The 14,949-nt window shown below is 50.8% G+C and overlaps 1 protein-coding gene across 3 annotated transcripts in view; it reads left to right on the top strand.

Annotated features, from left to right (window-relative positions):
* Positions 1 to 14,949, top strand: part of SH3PXD2A (SH3 and PX domains 2A) — a 216,100-nt gene that overhangs the window by 93,547 nt on the left and 107,604 nt on the right. For all 3 annotated transcript variants that reach the window (XM_036438926.2, XM_036438924.2, XM_045582058.1), the window contains one exon: positions 9,201 to 9,277. In XM_036438926.2, coding sequence (XP_036294819.1) covers positions 9,201 to 9,277 — 77 coding nt within the window. The remainder of the gene's footprint in view (positions 1 to 9,200; positions 9,278 to 14,949) is intronic.

Here is a 14,949-nt window from a genome sequence, read left to right as displayed (position 1 = left end):
TGGGGGAGCGGGGGAGAGGACTATCCCTCTAGTAACTCACATGCTTTCTCTAATTTCTCTGGGAACTTTGTGTTTTCTCTCCTGGCCTCACATCAGCTGGCAGAGCCAGAGAGCACCTCTTTACCTCAACATCCACTCAGTTCTCAGGCCTCACAGCTTGCCTCTCCCCGCTCAGGGCCCAGAGACCGCGGCCCACGCTGCATGCACTCCCCTGCCCCTCCCGAGGGCACAGGCTGCACCCACATTCATTGCACCCAGCTCCGTGCCAGGTGCTGCCAAGGACGAAGGGATCACAGAATCTCAGGAGTACAAGACCCCAACAGGTGTCTGCCGGTCCTGTGGACTCTCCCAGAACTCCCTGGGATGGGTTGAATAGTGGGCCCCCCAAAAGATATGTCCACATTCTGACCCCCCAGAACCTGTGAATATAACCTTTTTGGGAAAAGGGTCTTTGCAGGTGTAATGAAGTTAAGGGTCTCAGAATGAGATTGTCCTGAATGAAGACAGGTGTCCTGATCAGAGAAAGGCAACAGGAGATTTGAGATGGGACACAGAGGGGGCAGGCCCTGTGGTGATGGAGGCACAGGTGGGAGCCATGCAACCATGGCCAGGGAACTCCGGGAGCCACCAAAGCTGGAAGAGGCAAAGCAGGATTCTCCCCGAAGCCTTCAGAGGGCGCAGCCTGCTGACACTGGGGTTCCCCCTCCCGGCCTTACTCCTGAGAGAATGAATTCCTGCGGCTTACATGGCCAAGTGTGTGTGTTTTGTTACAGTAGCCCCAGGAGACGAATGCACCCCCTTTCCTTTTTGTCTTCAGACCCCATTCCATGGGCAGGGGTGTTGTTGGTGGGGAGCGGTCTGTCCCGTTTCTTAGGCGAGTCCCCTGTGATGCTCCAGTCTGCCTGGGCTGCATGAAGGGCGGGAGTCCGGAGCACCTGTGCTCTCTGTGCTCCCGGAAGCCAGGCTGGCTGGGGAGAGCTGGCCGAGGCACTGGGAGGCGGGGGTGCTGGGAAGGTCTGAGGGGGCCCTGAAGGTGGCGGCTGCCTGACAAATTCTCCAGGACAGCAGGGGAGGGTGGGTGAGAGTAGGGTGACTCCCAGAGGGTCCGGAAGTTTGGCAAAGGAGGGTGAGGCAGGCAGGCATTCAAGGAAGGTTTTGTGGGGAAGGATAGAGGAAAGGGAAACTGTGCCTCTGTGTGGGGAGGGGTTTGGGTGGACAGGCCCAAGGGCACTTAGAAAAAAACCAAACTCCTTTTTGTGGCTTACACGCCTCTCTTCCATCTCCTGACTTTGGTCTGCGGTGCCTCTGCCAGGAGCTTTCCTGGCCCAGAGTCTTGCATGACTGGTCTTCGCCCTCCTCAGAGTCTCCTCTGACATCAGGCAGCCTCCCTGAGCACTAACCGACATCTCCCAGCGCCCTGCCCACTGCCCCCTTTTATTCTCTATTTTTTAATATTTTTTATTTTGTATGCTCACCATTCTGTTCTTTTACTTTTTCAATTATAGTTGACCTACAATATTATATTAGTTTCAGGTTCACAACATAGTGATTAGGCATTTACATAACTTATCTGACACTGTACAATTATTACAGTATTATTGACTCTATTCCCTATGCTCTCCTTGACGTCCCCATGACTGTTTTTATAACTGGAAATTTGTACATCTTAATCCTTCCCCCTTTTCTACCTCTCCCCAATCCCCTCTCCCATCTGGTATTTTATTCTCTTTACAGAGGTGAGGGGAGACATGTACGGTATATGTGACCAAGTTACTTACTAGATATATTGTAAAATTGCATACTGTATACCTTCCAGCCACCTCCTCCTCCAGTTAGGAAACAAACAGGGGGCTCATCTGGCTCATTCACCATGGTGGTCCCAGCACCTGGAGCAGGCCCTCCATCAAGACAGTGAGGGATGGATGGATGGATGGATGGATGGACGGATGGATGGACAAATGGGTGGATGGATGGCATTCCAGATGGCAACAGAAGCAAGGAAGAGGGAGTTATATGCAGATAGGTTCATTCACACACAGACATTGTAGATCTTGCCAAGAATAGATGAGCCAGGATGGATAACAGAGGCCTGGAGGCCAGCACTGTTGTCACTCCTGGGCAGTAGTATGTGCTGGCCCATTTGTAAGAACACATACCTAGTCATGGAAGTTGCTACAGATCCTTCATGCCTGGGGGTGGGAGGGGGGCAGGGTTCCCTGGTGCCGTGTCTATTCTTCCTGGGCCCCTGTCCCCCTACTTCTGCTCAAGGAACCCATTGGATATCACATTTCACAAGGAGGACCCTGGAGGCTGTGGTGGGCTTAGGGGTTTAACTGCTCTCAGAAGCTTCTGTCTTTTCTTTACCCGTTTCACTCTGTCAGTGAGAAGGAGCTCTGTCCTCCTCTTTCACCTTCTTGAAATAAGTCATTGTCTGGAAGGAAATGCCGCTGCTAAGACCCGCCAGGTACTACGAAGATGCCTCATTAAGAGCCTGGCATTTTGGGAGGGAGGGAGGAACACCTCTGCCACCCAAGCATGCGCACCTTCCTGAGCCATTGCCTCACCTGTCTTGGCCCCGAGTGGACACTTGCAGTGAGAAGGTCAGGCCAGATTGGGGATTGGGGGAAAGATCAACATCCCCCAGGTGACACCCATCCATCCACCTGTGAGGGCAAGCATCCCCCTGGTCTTACAGGGCTGGCACCTGCCCAGCCAGGGTGGGAGAAAGGGGTAGAGGAAAGGTTCTTCAAGAACAGAGAGGTTAGCCGAAACCAGTTTGGCTCAGTGGATAGAGCGTCAGCCTGTGGACTGAAAGGTCTCGGGTTCGATTCCGGTCAAGGGCATGTACCTTGGTTGCGGGCACATCCCCAGTAGGGGGTGTGCAAGAGGCAGCTGATCAGTGATTCTTTCTCATTGATGTTTCTAACTCTCTATCCCTCTGTCTTCCTCTCCGTAAAAAATCAATAAAATATATTAAAAAAAAAAAAAAAAAAAAAAAAAGAATGGAGAGGTTAGTTGTTTCAAGAGTTCTTTCTCACCTAAGTCCACTAGACACTGGGTCACCTCTCCTTCCCTGCTTTGCTGAGCCATTCAACCTTTTGCTCTCACCCATTCATGCTCATCCATTCACTCAGTCGTCATTCATTCACTTGTATATGATAGGCAGAGACCTTGGGAGGCTGCCAGCACCCATGTACCATGGCATACCCCACCCTCCGAAGTTATTGCTTGTTTAATTCTCAGTCAGCCTCCGATGCTGATCCCCAGACCTCAGCACAGCAGCTGACATGGAGGAGATGTTAATAATGTTCCCACCACACACACAATAAAATCCTAAGTGCTCCCCAAGGCTCTCAAGGTGAGATTGGAGCCCAAAGAACTCTTTGATTTCATGTCTTCTTTTTCCTCCGAGCTCCAAAACCCCAGGTTGAAATGCCAACTCAGCCACTTAGTAGCTGTGTGCGTTTGGTCAAGTCCTTCAGCCTCTGAGCCACCATCTCCTCCAGGGCAAAGTGGGGATAATAAAAGCATGTGCTTCAGCCCTGTGCTGTGTGACTCAGTTAGTTGGGCATCATCCAGTAGACCAAAAGGTTGCCGGTTTGATTCTTGGTCTGGACACATGTCTTGGTTTCAGGCTTGATCCTTGGTAGGAGGGATGCCATGATTCATGTGTCACTGTCACATCAATGTTCCTCTCTCTCTCTCTCTCTCTCTCTCTCTCTCTCTCTCTCTCTCTCTCTCTCAATCTATTTCTAAATAAAATAATTTTTTAAAAGTAGCTGCTTCAAAGTCTTTGTGAGAATTAAGGAGCAAACCCAGTGAAATGTGCCTGGCATGGAGTCAGCACTTAGCTACTTTTACCACTTGTCTCACGCCTCCTCTGCTCCTCTCGGTGCCGTCAGCACCACTAGATAAATCTTAGGGCCTCTGGAAAGGACCGGTCCTTCAGTCCCGATGAGAATGCAGAGGGGTGCGGGGAGGAGGGACCTACTGCAAGATCACACAGTGGCCCAGCAGGCGGCGGCCCAAGCAGGATGCTAGCCCAGGACTCCAGCCGAGGCCTCTGCTCCTTCCGCCAGTCCCGCCTTCTCAGCCCAGCCCAGAGCGGCCTCCACCTACATGTGAGGACCCTGTGGGTCCTCTTTCTTCCCCATCCTCAGGAAGGAGTTAACTCCTGAGGTCTGTTTCAGGCCCCGTGTGTCATCTTCCTTACGAGGCTTATCATGTTTCTGGGGCAGCATCTGCCTGGCTTTGAAGACTCGGGCGGGAGCCTGGCCTGGCCATAAACGGGCTGAATTATATTTACAAGCGGCCTTTAATGCCCTGTGGTCTCGGCTTCCTTAATGGGGATTTTCCTCCTCCTCTTTCTCTCTCTTCCTCGGTCACCGGTTTGGCTTTCAGCGTGCGGTTTGGACTCCTCACAGAGAAGTCGAGGCCCTAGGATCCCTTCCAGATCTTCCCTCCCTCTCCCACTCCTGCCCCCGCTGCGCCCGTGCCAAAGCCCCGAGTAAAGGAAACGTTGCTCCTGTTAGGATTTCAGCGGGGAAGAGAGGAGCCCTGTTGGGATTCTAAAACGTGCCCCAGGAAATGGCTGGGAAAGAAGTCCTCTGACTCCGCACCTGAGCGCAGACCCGCAGGCCTCCGGGGGCTGGATGGGTCCAGCCCAGAGGCACGGCTGCCTCCCTGGCAGAGGGAACCCCAGGGGCAAGGTGGGGGGCCGTGCCAGCGTGGGTGAGGAGCCCTCCCACCGTCTCCCAACCTCACCCACCTCCCTTTTCAGAACCGGCTGCACCTTCTGGAGGCCTCCATTGTTCTTTTCCGTTTTGTTTTGCTGGTTTTTGTTTTTACTTTAAGTTGTAATGAACGTTGTATATCAGATCACTTTATGCCTTCATCTTCCCAATCGTTTCTTCCTGTACCTGCTGCTTTCCTTTGCGCATGGCGAGATTTGGCTTTACGGTCCAGGGTCTTTCTGCTGCGGTCTTTGTCCAGCTTCAGTCTGGAGACCCACCCTGCCCGGGGGGGGGGAAATGCCCGCTTGAGAGTCGTGCGATGCGCCTGCTCCCACTGCACTTGTTCGCTGTGGGTGACATCTTTCTTCCCGCAGACCTGGACCACGTTGCCCATGTGCTGCCCTTCGTAGTGTCCTCAGGGACCCTGAACTTCATCCTCCTTTCCGAGGGGCATGGACCGAACTCCTTGGGAAGAGGAAGAGACATACTCTCCTTGTGTCTGTGAAAGGTGCATTGAAAATGCCTTTCACATGGTTCTTGCTCCGGTCGGAAGTCACAAAGGGACTGAACTTCATTTTGGTCACTGGCGCTTCAGCGATCACAGTCGTTCTTAACTGCCTTTGGCTAGTTCCGTCTGCACCTGGATCAGGTCCTATGTGATTACGTATCTATTCTATCTGTATCTATATTTGTAATCTTAAGATACCAAACTTAGCCAGAGGTTTGGCCAGCCTTGGGTTGGGGTCGGGGAGGAGGTCTTAGTTTGTCTCCCACCCCAAACCCCTCCTTCCCTTTTAGACTCCCACAGGATGAGAAAGGGTAGGAGTACAATTTTTGGAGAATGGTCAAGCCATGTTTTCTCTCCTTTCAAAAGGAGCGCATGGCAATGCCAGCTCTGTAGGCCCTGGTCCCTCCTGTGGTCTCTCCTTTGGTTTTCTCTGCTTCTTAGATGATCCTTCCGCTCCTGTGAGCTACCTCTTGACCACTGGTGTCCCTGTGCCTGGGTGACCCACAGCTCCTGACAGATTACTGGCTCAGGTGTCAGGATGAGGGCTCAGAAACCCAGGCCCAGGCTACTTGTCATTCTGTCAGTCCCGAAAGCAGGACTCCTCACGCCATGCATTTATGTTTACATGCTGTCGCCATGGTTGCACACATATGCTCCTGCAACAAGCAGGCAATAAAGCGTCGGGCAACCAAAAAAGGGTAGGAGGCAGAGAGGCCAGGAATACCAAATCTGTGACATCTTCCCCCAAGAAACAGCGGCCGTCTCCAGGGTCTTGATAAATCGTGTTTTATCTCCTTTCAAAAGGAGCACGTGGTGGAGTCTATTCATCTTGATGACATTGTCTAGGCTGCACAGTGTCATCCCTCTGGTGGGGAGACGGCCCCTCTGCCCCGCCTCAGAGAGAAAGGCAGGAAGGAGAGCTTGAGGGAGAGAATGAGAGAGGGCTGTGAATGGCCCAAAGTACCTCCTGGGCGCCTGCTGTGTGCAAAGTGGAGTGTATGGTGCTGCAGAGGAAGGAGCGGCAACCGATGGCCTCCGGCTCACACCCTCTGTGGAGAGATGAGCGAGGTGAATGGAAAACAAGCCTCACACGTGATGCATTAGATGCTCCCCTGGACAGGGCTGGAGACCAGTATCTGGGTGATGGGAAGTCAGGGAAGACTGTCACAGCTGCTTTCAGTGCCCCAAGGCCCCCTTACCATTCACCTCTACCTGCCAGAGGCTGCTCATGGGAGCGACTGGGGGCTTTGTTCTAGCCAAGGGGGTGCACTCAGCCAGAGGTGCCATGGAGTTAATGCTCTCTGAAGCTTAATGACTAGCCAGGTGGTGGTGGAATAAATACCAAGCCTCCTTGCCCTCAATTGGGATACCTCTGAGGTATGATCTGCATTCCCCCCACCTCCGGCCCCCGAGTTCCTCACAGAACTGCACTCCAGAGCCGCAGAGTGAGGAGCTGGCTCTGTAATGCTTCCTCCCCTTCTCTGCCTTCCTTCCCCATTTCCCCAAATAAACGATGAGGACTCCACTCCATGTCCCTGGGTCTGTCTGGGTCTCTTTCTGAGGAAACAGCCTGGGGAAGCAACGCCTTTCTCTGTACTTCAGTTGGATCTAGATAGAGGAGGCTTAAGTGGATTCACATGTGGTCTACACATTTGTTCATGTGCAATGGTAGTTATCTCACTTAGGGCTCCTTTAAGGCAAGTGATGAAAATCCATCTCCAACCAGTTTAAATAAAAAATAATTATTTGTGCAAGTAAAAGTGCCAGGTAAACTCTGGGTTCAGGAATAGCTATATCCAGGCACTCAAATGATGTCAAAGAAATGTGCCCTTCGCTATCTCTTGGCTCTGCTTTTCAGTCATTCGAGAAACATTTATTGAGTGCCTACCTTATGCCAGGCACAGGTCCTTTCTCTCAGTTGGTTTCCTTCTGAGTCAAGAAGAAAGATGGCATTAGAAGCTCAAGATTTTTGTCTACCAGCTTAGCAACTTTGGGAGAAAAAAAGATGCCATCAGAAGTCTCATGGCTGATCCCAGACCAGGTTCCCTGCCTACCTCTGAGCTTTTCTAGGCAGGTCACATGCCTACCATTGTTGCCAGGGGGTGTGGGGTGCCTCATCTGAACCACAAGGACTAGGAATGGAGGAGAGAGGCTCTCCAGAGGGAAATAGGGTAGATTTAAACAACAGATGCCTGGTATACTAGGTGTACTGGTTAATAATGCGGATTTTTTTCAACAGATAGGGTTCCACATATGTTGATATATATACGATTTGATATGTTTGCTCTTTTGTTGTATTGACAACAAGCTTCAAAACTTCATATGTCAAATTTTCTGAAGGTGTTAACATCATAGATATTGTTATGCTTAAAAGTGTCAATTTTTGTGCAAAAAAAAGAGCATTTGTGAGAAGTTTTAATTCATTACTTTATTTTGAAGAAAAGTGCTGCTGAAAATTATCATATACTTCTGGAAGCTTATGGTGAGCATGCTCCATCTCAAGATACTGGTGAACGCTGGTTTAAATGCTTTAAAAGTGATGATTTCTATGTAAAGACAAAGAATGTCCAGGTTAACCAAAAAAAGTTTGAAGACCAACAATTACAAGCATTATTGGATGAGGATTGATCATTAACTGGTTAATTTTGCAGATACCAGTTAATTTTGTGGATTAATCATTAACCGGTTAATAATTTGGATTTTGTGATAAAAGAAAACACAATAATTTCAAGAGAAACATCAAAAGTGCTTTATTCAAAGTAATGTCCATCGCTAGCACTTTTCTTCAAAATAAAGTAATGAATTAAAACTTCCCGCAAATCCTCTTTTTTGGGGCACGAAATTTGACATTTTTAACCGTAAAAATATCTATGATGTTAACACCTTCAGAAAATTTGACATATGAAGTTTTGAAGCTTGTCAATACAACAAAATATTGATAACATATATATCAAAGTGCATACATGGAACCTCATCTATTGAAAAAAAAATTCACATCATTAACCAGTACACCTAGTAGTTATGCCATGAGCACTTCAGAGTGTACCAGTTCAGATGGGACAGACAGGCCCCTGGTGGCAGGAGACTCAAAAATAGCTGTAACACACAGCAGAATGCACGAATGCCTTAGGAATGGACAAAATGTGTAGATGCCCTGGAAAGGTGGAGATTACTCCCAGCTTGGCCAATCAAGGAAGGCCTCTGAGAAGGGGGCATTGGCCCTAATCATGGATGGTCTTTGGGCACAGAAATGTCAGCTGTGATTGCCTTTGGGCCTTGCATGTCAGGCCAAAGAGTTCCTGTTCCAAATTTAATTGTTGTGAAGGACTGTGCATTGACCTGTTTGTTATCATTGCATTCTGCTAGTTCAGAGGAGCCTGCTGGGAAGGTTTGAGGGGTTGGCATTTCCTGTGAGCCTTGCCCATGCCTGTAAAAGGGTGTATCAGCATGGCCACGCAGTGGTCCAGACGGCTGGAGGCTATGTGTCAGAGAAGTTGGGGAACAGTTAGGCCGGGGCAGCCAGGCTCCCCTCGGCATTGACCTGTGCCCGCCCTGGAAATAGCCACCCACTGAAACTAAGAATAGGAATTCCTGCCGACTGGCAGGAACTAATGCCGATTTCTCAAGGAGGGATGGGCCAGAAAACAAAACACGGAGTTGGGTGGGGCCATCCTTTGTATCTATTTGCGAGGTCACTTGGGAGCTGGGCCCACGTCTGGGCATTAATCTTGCCATTAAACCCAGACACGGTGACCTGGGACAGATGGCAGCCTCCAGGGCTCCTCGCCTGCCTGAGAGGTCCTGGTCTCTCAGCCTTGGGTGCCTCCTGCCCCCTGAAAGAGGTGACTACTCCCTTGTTGCCTTGATGTGGAGAAGCCAAGGGAGAGGGGAGGGTCCCAGGTACCTGTGGCAGCTTTACCTGCAATCAGTCACCTGGCTCACAAGCATTTCTCTTCCAGGCAAAATCCTCTTCCGGAGAAGCCACATTCGGGACGTCGCGGTGAGGAGGCTGAAGCCCATCGATGAGTACTGCCGGGTAAGGTTGTGAAGATACATCCTGGGGCCTGGTGCTTCCTGGCCAGAGGGGTGGGTGTGGGTGTCCCTTAGGGAGGGGTCACCCCATGACTGGGTCACCCTCTGAGGGCCTCAGGCTCACAGCTGAGTCCCTACTCCTTTTGGGACATGTCCTTGTTTACAAAACGTCATTCTAAGTCACTTCCACGAGCTTGGGAGCTCAGCGAAGGGCTTCCTGCGGAAGGGATTCTGTGTGTGACGTTCTGCTGGATGTAGAACTGTTGCTTTGAGGTCCTGTGGGACGTTGTTGGAATCGGTTCTGGGCTCAAGAGTGTTCGAAACGTATATTTGTTTATTCACAGGAGTCTTGATAGTTACAAAGTTCATGGACACAACTTCATAGGTACAAGTGTGCGCACACACACACACACACACACACACACAGCATGTGTACGCACATACACTCGGAGAACTCATGCCAGAGTGCAGACGGGAGCGTGACAGCGATGACTAGACGCAGAGCCCGTTGCCTTTCTACTTGGAATAGAGCCTCGGTCCCTGCAGGGAGGTCTCTGGGCGGCTGACCTCCTCACTAGCTTCGAGAACTTGGGCAAGTTACTTAACTTCCCGGACCCTCATTTCCACACCTGCACCTTAGGGAGAATAGTGCTTCTGCAGAAGGTAGTTCTGAGGAGGAAAGGAACTGACACATTTGAGCAACAGCAGCGCCTAGGGTCTGGTTCAGAGGAAGCATTCCGTAGATACTACCTTTTTGTTATTTTCCCGGGACAGTAAGTTGAATGTGACCGCTGGGTACCACTGGCTTTCATGGAGATGGAATATCTTAAACTAAACCTATGGTGGGCCCTAACCGGTTTGGCTCAGTGGATAGAGTGTCAGCCTGTGGTCTGAAGGGTCCCACGTTCGATTCCGACCAAGGGCATGTATCCTGGTTGCGGGCACATATCTGGTAGGGGGTATGCAAGAGACAGCTGATTGATGTTTCTCTCTCATCGATGTTTCTAACTCTTTATCCCACTACCTTCCTCTCTGTAAAAAAAATAAAATAAAATAAAATAAAATACGTAAAATAAATAAATAAATAAACCTATGGTGGAATCTGAGGAGAGGCAAGTGGGACAGCGCTTTGTTGTGAGTGCTAATATTAGAGCTGGGGTCTGACCCCAGTGCTCCACCTTCTAACTCTGTGACTGGGAGAGTTACTTCGCGTTTCTGAGCCCCAGTTTCCTCATCTGTAAAACGGGATAGAAACAACTCTTTCACAGGGTTCGTGAATGGGTTTGAGTAAGGAAAGGTATGTCTCAGTGTTCGTCATTCTGAAATACTGTCCCTACACAGAGTTGTGACTGTAAGATTCCTTTCTGGCTGGCCAGTGTGGCTCAGTGGTCCTATGAACCAGGAAATCACAGTTCAATTCCCGGTCAGGGCACATGCCCAGATTGCAGGTTCAATCCCCAGTTTGGGGTGTGCTGGAGGCAGCTGATCAATGATTCTCTTTCATGATTGATATTTCCATCTCTCTTCTTCTCCCTTCCTCTCTGAAATCAATCAATATATATATATTGGGTTTTTAAAGATTCCTTTTTGCGATAATGTCTGGTATTTCTCAATCACTGTTAGGCAATAAAAATGCTCAAATAAGAATCATGTTGCTAAATTGGCTGGGCCGGCAAGCACTCCCGCAGACTCTGAGTTAAGCTGAATCTGAATTTCGTGACTGCAGACCGTACCAGTCACATTTTCTCCCTTAACCTGAAAGGACGCCGGGATGATCAATTATTCCCTTAAACCGAAAGCTCCTTTTCCAAAGACCAATCCAGCTGACCTAGGAGAGGCTGCGGGTTCGGTTCCAGGCCACTGCGGTAAAGCAAGTGTCCTAATCTTTTTGCTGGTAGAGGGTCTTGCCTTCAGTTTGTAAAAAAAAAAAAAAAAAAAAAGGCAACATCGATGCGGTGTGAGAAAGCGAAGCACACTAAGACAAGGTATGCCTGAATTCCCTTTTCTCTTTAAAGGGCATTTGCCATTTCCGGTTAAATTGATGGCTGCAGCCTGAGCTTTTATTTCTCCTCATTCCTTCCCAGGAAGTTAAATAAATGGGCAGAGCTAATGGAGGAGAGGGCAAAGGGCAGGAGGACGCATCCTCCAGCTGGGATCAGGGCTCGAGGCAGCCTCGGTGGTGGAGCCGGGGCTCCTGCAGCTGGTCTCTGTGGAGATGCCCCTCCCAGATCATCTGGAGCGGGAGACCCCTAACATCTTATCCCTTGGGCTCAGGCTTTGGACAGGACTCCTGAATCAGGATGAGTGTCGGGGGGGGAGGGGAACTCTGGGGTCCCAGGAGTGCTGCTGGTGGCCGAGGGAGCCATTTAAGTGGGGTCTGCAAGAGGAGGGGCCTCCTAACCTGATTAGCTCAGACAAGAGCGGCTCAGAGCCGGGCAATGAGGGGCAATGTCATGGGTTCACCCAGCAGCCAGACGTTTCACAGGCTGTAATTTACACTGAGGATGGTGGGGGGTAGGGCAGTGCAGATGTGACCTTTAATTCTGCTGAATTAGAAAGCTGGGATCTGTGGTCTGATTGTCTGGGACCTTAGAATGACCTTGGAATGGTCATCAGGAATAAGGCGGTAGCCATCCACGGTCACTGCCACCCAGGGTTGCATTTCACAGCTCTGCCACCCAATGGCCCAAACTGTGGGCCACTCAGGATCCAACAGTTCACTCAGCATCACTGCTCCCCACAGCAAAGCCTACTGTCAACGTTATGTGTAGCCCACTCCCTGGCCGGCCCTTCCCTTTTCTATGCTTGTCCTTGGACACACTGCTTAGAATTTCGGAGTTGGGGGGTGAGAGGGAGGCGGGGGGCGGGGGGTGTTATTTGCAGTACCCTGCATATGCAGCTCTGCTTGGCTGGCAACACCTTCTTCCTTGACCTGCTAGACAATGTGCACTCCGAGTCTGGGATTTGCTGGGGGGTCAAACGCACCTCCAGTTGTGCCGCTGGCTCTGTGCACAGAGCAGCCAGCTCCTCTGCCAGGACTCAGAGGTGGAAAGTCTGACCAAGCAGCGGACCTCCCCAGACTTCAGGCAGCCCTCCTGCCTGATGGGGATTTCACAGCCCACATCTCTGTTAATTTCAAACATCTACGGAGCAGATTGCATGAGCGTCACGGAAAATGCAGCGAGCGCCAGCCAGTAATTGTTTTTATGTGGCACTGGAGGGCCAGGTGTCTATCAAGAGGGGTTCCAAAGGCATTTCTTGGACTCCATAAATTAATTTAATAGGCAACATGGTCATGCGGTTAATATTTAATGGTTCCGTGGCCTCAACAACCTGAGAACCTTCATCTCACTAATAAGCTTGAGCTATACTTTAGGGGGCTGGGACTAACCATTTTATAAGTGACTCCATTTACCCTGTGCCTGCCTGGGACGTACATGTTTGCAGTTTTTGTCTGGGGGATAATGTAAGTGTCCCGGGCGTGTGGGAGTGGAGGGGTGAGAGTGTTTGAGAATGATCCGCTCCCCCTTTGCCATGTTGATGACATTGGTACAAGTCTCTTGTTTCCTGGTGGGTGTGACAAACATTTTTGCTGTCTAAAAAGTGGAGCTTGCTTCTATTCTGCTGTCAGCGATAGACTTGCCTCCAGGATCGATGGCTTTCTTTGTGGGAGGGAAGAGGGGTTGGCTATCGTTAGGCTGGGGGAGGGACTCCAAGCCCAACAAGACCCTCTGACTCTCACGGGCTCATTCATTTTCATCCCCATTTCCCAGATTTGAAAGCAGAGGCTATGCCTTGTGGTGGTTCTTAGTCCCAGGTATTCTCCCTCCCACTGTGGGAATGTCCCACCATGGCCCATCATTGGTTCTCATTAGTAAAGAGAAAGGACCCAGCCTGCATGGCTCAGTGGTGGAAACTAGGAGGTCAGGGCACCTGCCTGGGTTGCAGGCTCAATCCCCAGCGTTGGGCGTGCAGGAGGCAGCTGATCAATGTTTCTCTCTCTTGTCATTGATGTTTCCATTTTTCTCTCCCTCTCCTTTTCTCTCTGAAATCAATAAAAACAAATTAAAAAAAAAAAAAAAAAGAGCTGAAACCGGTTTGGCTCAGAGTGTCAGCCTGCAGACTGAAAGGTCCCAGGTTTGATTCTGGTCAAGGGCATGTACCTTGGTTGCGGGCATATCCCCATTAGGGCGTATGCAGGAAGCAGCTGATCGATGTTTCTAACTCTATCCCTCTCTCTTCCTCTCTGTAAAAAAATAAATGAAATATATTTAAAAATTTTTTAAATAAAGAGAAAGGTTCACGTTGCAAGCAAGAGTCCTTTAAGGCACCAGAGCTCCTTGCATGCTCAGTCCTAGATGGGAGAGGAACTTCATTGCTCAGGGCGGAGACTGCGGCAGAGGGGCAAGACTGATTCGTCCGTGCTTCCCCAGGGGTCTGCTTCTGGGGGACCTATTGGTAGAATCTCCCCATCTGCTCTGGCCCAGCCTGTCCCTTCCTTCTTCGAGGCCCTCAGAGGAGCCCCAATTGCCCGTAAGAACCGCTGAGTGGCTCAGCCAGGCCCTCTGTGGGGTGCTTCCAAGTGCTGTTCAGGCCGAAGCTCTCAACCCTCTCCTCCGAACTCCACCGTCCAGTCTGCTGGACGTTCGGCCATTCCCAACTAGCCAGACCCCCTGAGGCTTCTGCCCCTTGGTCTGTGCTAGCCCCTCACCTGGGGAAGCGTTCAGCTTCCACAGGGTCCCTCCCAGAAGCCTCCCGACTCCCCGGGGAATGCTGACCCCTCCTCTCCCATTACCCAGAAAGCCCTGTGCGTGCCTCCACATCACATATTATTCCCAGGTGACATCCATGTGCCCATGTTCTCCAGGCCAGGAGCTCCCAGAAGGCCCCTTCTGTTTCCTTGTGTCTTCACTAACCAGCAAGAGGCCTGGCCCCACGTGGGCTCCAGCCAGTATCTGATGACAAGCTGCACAGATCGATACAAGCATAGGAAACCTCGGAAGAGGGTGACAGGTCCCCCCGGCCCGATGCACTAGGGTCCCTTGTGAAATGGCTTACACTGCAGCCGCAAATTAGACGCTATTTCCGTTTCAAGGGATTTGCTGCCTAAATCCTTTAAAAAGAGAACTCCTGTGTTTGATTTACAGAAATTCTGTGAGCACCCAGCTTCCTTCCTAGAAGGAACATTTTGGGCAGGATAGAGGAGCCCCAGGAGTGGGGATGGGGGCAGGAGTGGGGGCCAGATGCGCAGAACTCCAAACCCTGTGACGGGGTCCCTGGGCTTTTCCCTAGAGAAGTCCATTGATTAGAAACCAAAATGATGCTGATAAAGAGAGGAAAATGGGGGGAGAGAAGCTGCCACACGCGCCTCTGGTCTGTTTCAGGGAGAGGTAGAAGGCTGAAGACTTAAGGATCATGGATTGGCTGGCACAGCAGCAGATTTCAATCCCGTCCACGAGGCTCCCATCCCACCCGGCTGGAAGGCCTTTGGAATCCCCTGGCATCTCTTCATCCAACCCTCCTTCCCAGTTCCCATTCTCCTAGGGTCTGCCCGCCCTCCTGCCTGGGCCCCGGGACCAGCACCCAGGTGGGTGGGGTGGGTGCCTCAGCCCACAGGCTCCTCTGAGTGGGAACCCTTGTCACCCCACATGGGAGGGAATTCTGAAACCCCGACTT

This window comes from Pipistrellus kuhlii, unplaced genomic scaffold (assembly GCF_014108245.1).
Source record: "Pipistrellus kuhlii isolate mPipKuh1 unplaced genomic scaffold, mPipKuh1.p scaffold_m20_p_15, whole genome shotgun sequence".
Classification (NCBI taxonomy): domain Eukaryota; kingdom Metazoa; phylum Chordata; class Mammalia; order Chiroptera; family Vespertilionidae; genus Pipistrellus; species Pipistrellus kuhlii.
Note: the sequence above shows the minus strand (reverse complement) of the source record. Positions and strands in the feature narration are given on the sequence as shown.